The sequence below is a fragment of the Corylus avellana genome, chromosome ca5 (assembly GCF_901000735.1).
Source record: "Corylus avellana chromosome ca5, CavTom2PMs-1.0".
Taxonomy (NCBI): Eukaryota; Viridiplantae; Streptophyta; class Magnoliopsida; order Fagales; family Betulaceae; genus Corylus; species Corylus avellana.
In genome coordinates, this window is record NC_081545.1 from 30,625,559 (window position 1) to 30,635,568 (window position 10,010).

The following is a 10,010-nucleotide window of genomic DNA, read 5'->3' on the forward strand; positions in this document are numbered from 1 at the left end:
AGAAACCCACTCAACATGTACTTCCGTCACTGAAAATGACTCGAGCTTTTATTTTATTTTATTTTGCTTGCAGACGAGCAGGCCCTTTGAGCATGGACTACCAACTTTCACTAGTGTTCCATCCAAGCTTTAAGGGCATATACAGGTAACGTAGTATACTTTTGGTTCAAATATGTCTTTGGCTGCACGATCCTTTATTTGCCAAAAGCAGCAACCAAACAAAGAAACCCACTAATCATGATAGAACCCAACTTGGACAAGACCCTAACACACAAAAAAACTAGCATTTTCTGGTCGGATAAAATTGTAACACTCAATCCGACATTGAAAATATGAATTGTCCATATTAGGTGAGTAGATTATAAAACATTCATTAGTGAGCGCTAAATTTCACAGTCCATATTGGGCGAGTAAATTATAAAACATCTGAACTCATAGCATAGATGTGACTAACACTTTCTCTATGTTGTTATAAATGGTATCAAAGAAACCTAGACATCATGGATTTAAAGGGAGAAGATTGTAATACCAGTCTCACATGGAGAAAATAAATAGCCCACATAGACCAACAGACTGCAAGCTCTAATCTGACTGGATTAGCCAATAGACCACCAAGTTTGAGGAAAATACATTCAAATCCTAATGAACAGGGGATTTCTTGTTAGGGGAAAAGTGAGATTTTAATTAAATAGAGATCTAATATGAGAAACCACTATCTTGTCTTGGTACGACCCAAACGAGAGAGAGAGAGAGAGAGAGAGAGAGAATCAATACACATTAAATACGAGAAACCACTGTTTTTTTTTTTGAAGTAACCACCGTTTAGTCTTCATATGGACAAGCAGACTGCAAACTATGAAGAATTATACAATACAAAAACCAAAAACAGATATGAAGCGCAATATCTTGGCTAGTAGGATCAGATATGATCTATATTTCAAACCACACGCAACAATATCTAGCAGCAACATAATCACAGCAGCCATGTCTCAAGAGGACTGTGCAAGCATAACCATGTACAATACGTGTAAGAGTTTCTACATACATGGACTTCTATTTGCTGCAACTTTTTAATCCGAAACCTTCTCTACTACTCGAATGTGGCGAACATGTCTACCAGAAGAGTAAGCTGAGAGTGCTGAACCAGTCACAGTCAGAGAGTGCTTAGCAAATTCCAAGCTTTTCTTTGTTGCCAACCACAACGTCCAGAAGAATGCAATCCAACCTGGTTTAGATAAAATTTTGGATCGATGAGTTAAGAGAAAGGGAGCACTATCAAAAGCAAATCCAGTATGAAATTCAAGCTTCACATAATAAAGAAAAGTAATATAAAGTCCATGGTTTGATGGGATGGGACAGCAAAGTCCAGTTGCATAGAGCATCGATTTCGCTAGAACGTCCAGTCAATGAAACATTCGCTGGTTTCTTGCTTGCACAAACTCAGAAAGCAACGAAAAAGTATATCCTGATACAAAGTATTTACATAATTATTTGCCCAGAATAACTGATTATCATAGGCCGGTACGTGCCCTGATGGCACCAAATCATTTGACAAGAAAATGGCCCCCCACCCGGGAGGCCCATACACATTGTCAGTCCTCTTCATAGAACAAATTGAAAGATCCCCTAAAGGCTTCAGCATCAATTTATGGGTGATGTCCAATCATTTTTTATTATATCTATCATCTCTGTGAACATGATTGTTTATAGACATGGTACTGATTGGGAAGTTTAATGAGTTCCTACTTTTTAAAAAAGAAATTTCAAACTAAACTACCATTACAAGATCAGCAATCACTTCAGACCAACACTGAAATGCAAAAGTGGGAAATTATAAGTGAGGTTCAAGAATTCATAAACCATTAACCATGTGGGACTTGATAATGAGAAGTAAATAAGTATAATTTGGGCCAAAAACGAATAGTAAGAGAGAATCAGCTCTACCTGTAGCTATCAGTGCAGCTATGATTGCTGAAATTGTAGCACTTGAAATAACAAATGCAGCTACTGACAATGCTCCAATGTATATAAACGTTACACACGTGAAGAAAAGAGCCAAGAAGCCACCTGCTGCCGCCAAAGACACCAGAAGAGATATGACAATGGCATTGAAGGTTGCAGCCACAAAGAAAAGCATAAAGACAAGCAACCCTGTCAACGCTAGAAAAGCGATTGTTCCAACCTACAGTAGATTTGAAAAGTAAATCAAGAGAAATTCAGAAGAGCTCTAAAAACATTTGAATATGTGTGTGGAGGACATGCAAGTTCATGTTCCTATTCATAATCTAAACTTTTTTGAGAAGAAATAAGGAATATTTATTTGTACGATGCCATAGGTAGCAAGAAAATCAAGTCATAGCTTAGACATTGTTAAAACATTAATTACATTATTAAAATCAACTTAAACTTTTGAGACAACTTGTAATTTGTCATAACATTAGAGTAAATGTCATGAGTTCAAACATGACTACAATTTACCCCTCATTTTGTTTAAATATTTCACGTGTTGGGCCTCACTAATTACATGAAGAGTCCACACGTGAAGCGGAGTGTTAGAATATTAATTAAATTACTAAATTCATCATTTTCTATCAACTTAAATTTCTGGAATAATTGGTAATTTATAAGAAACGAATCATGAACATTCAATCCTCAAACTTTGACAACAATTCAACTATACAGAGCATTTTCATTCGTCTTTTATACTCAGCCATATAGAGACCTTTTGCCATTCAGCCATAACCTCCAAAATATAGTTTCAATCATAACGTCCTTCCTCACCTGCATAACTCCTGTACTAGGTTACCAAATTGCTAGTCCACATGCCTCCATAATTATATTTTCATTGAAGCTATCCTCTCTCACCATCTTAACTCATGCAATCAAGTAAAATAACAACCAGAGGACACAGTCCCAATGCCAGATCAAAATATCCTTACAGGTGTATCAACTGGAGAAATATCAACATAAGAAGATCTAGAAGATGGTAGGTCTCATCTTTTGAGTTCAAAATAAAAATGCAAGTATTCTAGTTACAATCATCACTAAGAGAGAATAAACCACTTGAGAGCAAAATGCATGAGCACCTGCAAAACCATGAGTGGCAAAAAGATAGACGATACTGTTAATTTTTTTAGTGGATGTCCAAATATCAAGTCAGTAAAGAAGTGTCCGGAATGAATTCAAAAAAAAAAAAAAACTAGATAACAGATTAAACTATTATACAGCCATCATTAACAAAGGACGGAAAATTTTGATCAAAAGTTCCAACTGTTACCCGGATGTTCAAACACCAAGACAAAACAAGGGATTCCTAATTTCTAAATCATGCTGGAAAACTGGAAGCCAAAAGAAAAACAATTAAAAAACAAAGTAAATGATCACAAGTTGCGACAGTTCTGAAAAAGTTAAAACTTCGAGTAGCTATATGATCTCATAATATCGTGGGATGTGGAAGGATCGAGAAAGAAGGAAACTAATAAATCCAGTTGGGGATCCAAGGAAGAAAGGCGTTCAAAAAGCTTAGAATTTTCACAATAAGATCCATTAGCGGATACTATTAATTTGACTGAACCCTTCTCTAATTTTCACTGTGGTTGCTACACTACTATGAATTAAAGATGAAACATTTTGAGCCAATAATTGGATCACTGGAACTTGCATTAAACGAAAATTCATGTTCAATAAACAAAATAAAAATCCAAACAGAAATTCCATCAACACCATATTTCTAAATGCATGACACACTTACTTACACCAAAAAATAAAAAGGAAAGAAATCAGGCAAGTAACGATTTCAATTATATCCCAATTCAAAGATTGGATCAAATAACCAAAACCCACAACAAATTTAAACCTTAGAAAAAGAAAAAGGAAAACAAGTGTCAAAAATTGATCTACACATTGTCACCATTAACAGAACATGAGGTCCAAGTAGTAGAAGCACAAGGTACAAGTAAGATACTAAGACAGAGAGACTCACGGAAATGACGAGGAGGGCACGCAGAGGACTGCCCCTCCGAGTCCAGAAAAGAACCTTCCGCCCCGTGTTTCCAGAAGCTTCGCGAAGGAGAGGAGCGTTCTTGGCCACAGAGGTCTTGATCCGGTGCAGCAGACGCCCTCGCTGCTCCCCATCAGGAAAGAAAATCTCGGAAATCAGACGACGGCAAACGCCGCACAAGCTTTCCTCCTCCTCTTCCTTTCGCCCCCGGTGGATCCCCCTGTCCCTACTATCACCGTTCAGCCTCTCAGTCTCGTCGCCCTCCGTCACATCCACGAAGACCCCGCCACCACCGTTGGGCTTCTCCATCCCGTACGTTTCCGCCATTTGTGGGTGCGTACAGTTTGACCGACAGTACTGAGTGTTTCTTGAACTTGAGGGAGGAGAGTGAGGAATGGGGCCGTTGAAGTTGAAGGCTTTCTTGCCTTCTGATCGCTGGGATTTCATCCAATTTTAATTAGTTGGAAGATTTAATTGAAGAGAAGGGGCGCCATGATTGTGATACGTGGGCGTACGGCGTTGTGTGGATTGATCTTGGCCGCGTCAGTGTGAGTGCCCCGTCCCGTCACCGCCCGTCACGTGGAGCTATCGAGTTCTCCGTCAACAACCAAATCGAATGGAAATAAGACTCAAGAATTTATTTGTCACAACATCAATTTTCTGATTTTTTTTTGTTAAAATTAAAAATTTACGCCCTTATTTGTCACATGGGCGAGCAATTTTTGGACAATTTTCTTATAATTAGCAAAAATGATTTTCTTTTCAAATAAAGTAAATTAATCAAAAGTTTAATGATTTCGAATATAATGATATAATAAAAATAAGTATGTACTTTCTCTTCTTATTTAACTCCAAAGAAAACTAAGCGATTTTAAACAAATAGATTCTTAAGATATTAATACACTTTAGTTACCTATTGACACTAATTTACGGAAGTGTATTAAAATAATAAACTTTTCTTTTCTTTAAGTACTCCCTAACGCTTCAATTGCTTACCCAAAAATGCTATAAACAATTTTGCTCACATTCTCACTCTAATATGGTATTAAATATCATTGTCAGATCCTAATGTAAAGCGAGCAAAAGGCTTGACAAGAACATCAAAATTTTGAATGAGCGAGTCGTGATATTTCATATTTTATGGATTTTGAAAGAATTGTTTAAGCATGGTTGAGTTCCTCGTATATTAGATTGATCAAATTTATATAAGTGATTACAAAAGATAAATGATTCACATCAATATTTTTTTTTCACATCTTACAAATTTAATATATCAACTATTAAATTTGTGAGTCCATTAAAAAAATGATTAAAAATAAAATGAATTATATCATTTCTTATTACAAAAAGTCTCCCACATTCATTAATCCCTGAGGATACAAGGTTGATATGACAAACACATCCACGGATCATTTTTCCCTTTCTGTGATACGTATATAGATAGTCCAGTCCCATCACTTTGGGTTCTTATGTTACCATCATCACAATAGCTTAAGAATAATAGCATAGAAAAGAATTGAAAAGAATAATTCGATTAAAAAATTACCAATTTTAACCAATAAAGCAAATATCAAACTCCGCCAAGGGTTCAAGTAGGTATAATTTTTACAATGCATAACACCACGCATCACATTATCTTATTCAACAAAATGCAGCAATAGCACTCGAATCAATCCCTGGGAGGCATCTTTTTATCCCTGCGTCAATGTTTCCAATGCTTAATCCCATTTCTTTGGGTGGGACGGACGCAGACAATCACATGAAATCATCGTCATCAAGAGGATCATAGCCATTAACAGCTAAATCATCATATGCCTTGTCCACATGGATCTGCTGTCTCCTAGTGGCTGCAAGAAAGGGTTGACAGAAGATGCATATAAGTGAGCGTCCAACAATTACAAACGATTAACTCATTTATTAGTAAGAGTCCATGTCTGATGGTCTCAAGTGTCGGCACAAGTTCAAGTTCAATAAAAACACATACGTTTCTTCCTTCTACCGGCATTCGCAGCCTTCTCTGCATTCAGCTTTTCGTTCGCAATTGCGTTGATAGAAGATGCAACATCTTTTGCATCTGCTGCTTTCAAAGCAGTCACTGATAGTCTCATTATAGCTTTGAGTAAACCAATGTAATGGAAACTTTTCTGCAACAAGGAAGTACACATATTTTATCAAAGTTAGAATGCTCAGGATTCTCAGGACTTTTGGTCAAAACAGAGGAAGATTATTTCACACACCTCATGCGGACGCAGCTTCCGTGATATGAGCTCGGCATATTCCAAGAAGTCACTCTCTGATTTGGGAATAAAATTATCAAGGGTATTCTCGTCACCTCTTTTACCAAACAGTTCTTGAGTGGATTTATAATCTGCTTCTTCCACCAGCCTGCAATGGAGAATATAGTTGCAGTAAAGACCCTCTAAGCATACTAGGAAGTAGGAATGAAAAAAATAAATAAAAGAGAGCATATTATTATGCTTTTACGAGCTTCCATACTAAAATGTCTATTGAGACCAGTGCATAAGCTCCATGTGGGATCAAAGCATGCTGATAAATCCTATTTGATTTTTTTGCACTGATTTCGCTCCTAAAGAAAACTTTACTTTAGTAGGGAAACAGGAAACTAAACACAGACAAGTCCATTATCTGAAACAGAAGATTGTGCATGCTACAAAATGGGGCAAAAAATTTCAAGCACACCATTTAGATCCGTAGGCAACATCCACCATCAATCATGCACATGATCAGAACAAAGGTACACAAACGAGGTTGATGGGCAACTTCTAGATGCCAAAAACTGACAAAAGAGTTTAACACAGATGCACTTCAGACTTATGATATCATTTTTTTTTTTTGGGGTCCACTTTTGTGGTTTCATTTTGTTAAAGAGTTAATTTAAGAAATCCTCCAGGCTGGACACAGTACCTGTACTGGGTTTTAGGTTTTAATTATGGATCTAAAGCAGACCATGTGGCTTGTGGGCCTCAATGTTCACAAGGTAACACCTCCAACAATATAAGATTTCATCAAAGAGCAAAGGTTGAATGCACATAAGCCAAAAATTTCTGCAGCATACCGAGAGACTAACTTGCATCACCAGTTACAATATGAGTTAAGCCTGAGCTCCTCAGAAACAGATCAACGTAAAAATCAAACCTAATCCATAATAGTGCAATATACTCGTAACGCTGACAAGATCATATCAATACAGATACAAAAAAGAGATGCAACTTTAACACATTATGCTGCTCAAGTGTAAAAATTAGAGTATTGCTGCCAAAATATTTTAAATGTCTTTTCATGCATCATTTACTGATCATCAGATGAGGAATAGCCATACCCAAAAACTAGTTTACTACCAACGAGGAAAAAAGAAAGAAAAAAAAAAAAAAACATCCAATACAAGCAAAATGAAGTATTCAAACCTTTACCTTTGCTGGCGAAGTTTCTCAGCTACAGGATCTACTGCCTCTTCATTTACTACTTCAACAGTTTTCACTTTCTTCCCGGTAGCTTTCACTGCAGGTTTCTTTGGGGCCTTTCCAGCTGGAGTTTTTGCTTCAGGTGCCTGATCCCATCACATATAGCCACATCATTTATTGATCAACATGAACAAGCAAACCACCACAATAATGAGGGATTGGCATCACATTATATATCAATCAATCAACCAATACTCAGTCTTTTTTATTCCAAACCACTTGTAAAAAGAAAAATGCAACGAGATCATAGTTAAATTATCAATCATACCGGTGTAGGTTCATCTTCATCCTCCCATGATTCCTTCACGTTATTGACATCCGCATCTTCTTCATCCCATTTATTTTTAGGTTGCTCCTTCGTAAGGAAAGGTGGAATTTGCTCAACCTCTGAAATAAAACAAAAGCCTTTGTAAAAATAAATAGTTGACACCAACAGAAAAAAACAAATGATAAACTTCATGATGAAATTATAAAGGAAATAAATTAGAAACAAACTTGGCTTATTATACAAAGTCCCTTCAGGTTCTAGAAAATTAAACTAATCAGTTATAGCATGCAACTTAATTTACTCCCTTCCATACAAATGCAGACACTATGAACGATCAATTAACAAAAGCTAATATTGACTAACAAAACAGTAAGACAAGACATCCTCACATGTTATGACATATTAAGTTGAAAGGATGAGGGGCACACCCACATCCACACCCACACCCAAACCCATAACCATAGCTAGAAGCATATACATAGCAAGCCTCAGAATAGTTTCATTTCCCAAACATATAAAGATCAAAAGATACAAATTCAAAATCATCAGATCCACAAAACCTCAACCACCGAGTCATGTATCACCGTCTAGAATACTAGCTCCTCATTCTAGATCAAGAAAATCCCAAAACAAATAGATAAGTAATTGGAGTTATAGCCTTCAACAAGCTATATCTCGTAGGAAAAGTCGTTTGGTTCTACCACAGCATCCTCAAGCATAAATATGAGCACATATGCAATAATCCAATCAATAAAGAAAAGAAAATGAGCATGATGTTGACAACAAGGCTAATCCTAGTAATTAGTAAACCAGAACCACTAATAATAGATCACAATTCTCATGAATTGAAGAGTAAGCTTGCGCAATCCCAAGATTTAAAAAGCTTCCAATAGCTATGAGTTACAATAGCAAACCAAATTGATGCCATGTATGAAAAGAATTTAGAGCAGAAGAAATTACCCCAGTCCTCCATCTAGTTGTGCCACTTAGTTGATGAAAGAAAAATAGAAACGATCTTTCAAAGTGTGACACTGCATACATAAACATAAAAATTATAAAAATAAATAAAAATAAAAAATCAGACATCAGGATTCAGAAGTAAACAACAACATATTGAATACAAAAAAAAAAAAAAAGATTCTATTAAAAATAAAATCAATTATGTCAGTTGTTAATAATATTAAATTGCCAACGAGGCCACAGAAATGATAATTAAATTATTTTTCAGCATAACTTTAACTTAGGCCATGACTTTCAATCTCTACTAAACAGCAGTTATTATCAGCACTGAAATTGCAGAACCTCAATGCTTTGTTTGCTAAACCATTCTCCTTCTCACTTTTGTTTTCTGTTTTTAAAATAAAAACATTAGCAAACAACCTAAAACACAAAAAACTCACAACTACTTTCACATTTATGTTATATCATACCACTTTGAAATCGATTCCTAATAGTCGATCACACACTTTCATGGCCTTTTATTTCAACGTCAAGAAAAGTAAAGAAAGATCCGATATTCTCTTACAAAACTCATTTATAACAACAATAGGTTCAAAATATTCAATATATATAAACTTTGATTAATTAAAAAGAGAAGCACCTGGTGGTTGTGGTGAATTGTGGCGTCGGGTTTCAGCAGCCGATGCTTTTTTTTACGTTCTCGGTACGCTCTATAATCCTGCAACTATAAAGCAAACAAAATCACAAAACCAAACAAAAAGAAATCGAAAAGAAAAAAAAAAATTAAAAAAACTCACAGATCACTTTCAATATAATTGGACTCTTAAGATTTCGATGTTTTTCCGAGAAAACAAACAGAGATTTCTTGATACAAAACCAAGAGAAACAAACACAGATTTTACAGAAATCAGAGAGAGGAATTTGTTTACCGACAATCGGGCGTTGTGGGGCACGACAACTCCGAGTTGACAACCGAAAAGCCCTAATTTCATTTAAGGGGTGCGCGAGAGAAGGGAGAGGAGGAAGACGAAGGGGTGGCTTGTGTTATAAATCGGTATGGTAATTGAGGCTTTTTCTTTTTTTATATTTAATCCGACAGGTTTTAGATTTTGCTGACTGGTCAGATTGTGGCATTAACAAGTTCTTTTTTGTTGTTTTTTTTCTTTTCCCTCGATTTTTGCCAAATTGGCGGTTATGCACGTGTCAACTTTTTGCCTTTTATGGGCATCTCGAATCTTCTGAATTGGTTTACTCTCGGGTCTGGGCCGTCCTTCCGATTTGGATCCGTAACAAAATCAGG

At 36.1% G+C, this 10,010-nt stretch overlaps 2 protein-coding genes across 3 annotated transcripts; both read right to left on the bottom strand.

Moving 5' to 3' along the window:
• Window positions 1-782: 782 nt before the first annotated feature.
• Window positions 783-4,603, bottom strand: LOC132183395 (uncharacterized). The gene is made up of 3 exons (XM_059596823.1): window positions 3,983-4,603; window positions 1,945-2,182; window positions 783-1,225 (listed from the first exon to the last, which is right to left on the bottom strand). Exons 1-3 carry the CDS (start codon window positions 4,445-4,447, stop codon window positions 1,071-1,073), a joined length of 858 nt encoding a protein of 285 aa, XP_059452806.1. The 5' UTR covers window positions 4,448-4,603; the 3' UTR covers window positions 783-1,070.
• Window positions 4,604-5,513: 910 nt separating this feature from the next.
• Window positions 5,514-9,759, bottom strand: LOC132181236 (uncharacterized). Of its 2 annotated transcripts, none has more exons than XM_059594360.1 (8): window positions 9,640-9,759; window positions 9,351-9,428; window positions 8,711-8,781; window positions 7,751-7,869; window positions 7,432-7,568; window positions 6,238-6,385; window positions 5,985-6,144; window positions 5,514-5,847 (listed from the first exon to the last, which is right to left on the bottom strand). In XM_059594360.1, the coding sequence occupies exons 3-8, from the start codon at window positions 8,721-8,723 to the stop codon at window positions 5,756-5,758; spliced, it is 669 nt and encodes a 222-aa protein (XP_059450343.1). In that variant the 5' UTR covers window positions 8,724-8,781; window positions 9,351-9,428; window positions 9,640-9,759; the 3' UTR covers window positions 5,514-5,755. The 2 variants fall into 2 exon arrangements, with proteins under 2 accessions (XP_059450343.1, XP_059450342.1); XM_059594359.1 differs by having other exon boundaries at window positions 9,351-9,434.
• Window positions 9,760-10,010: the final 251 nt, after the last annotated feature.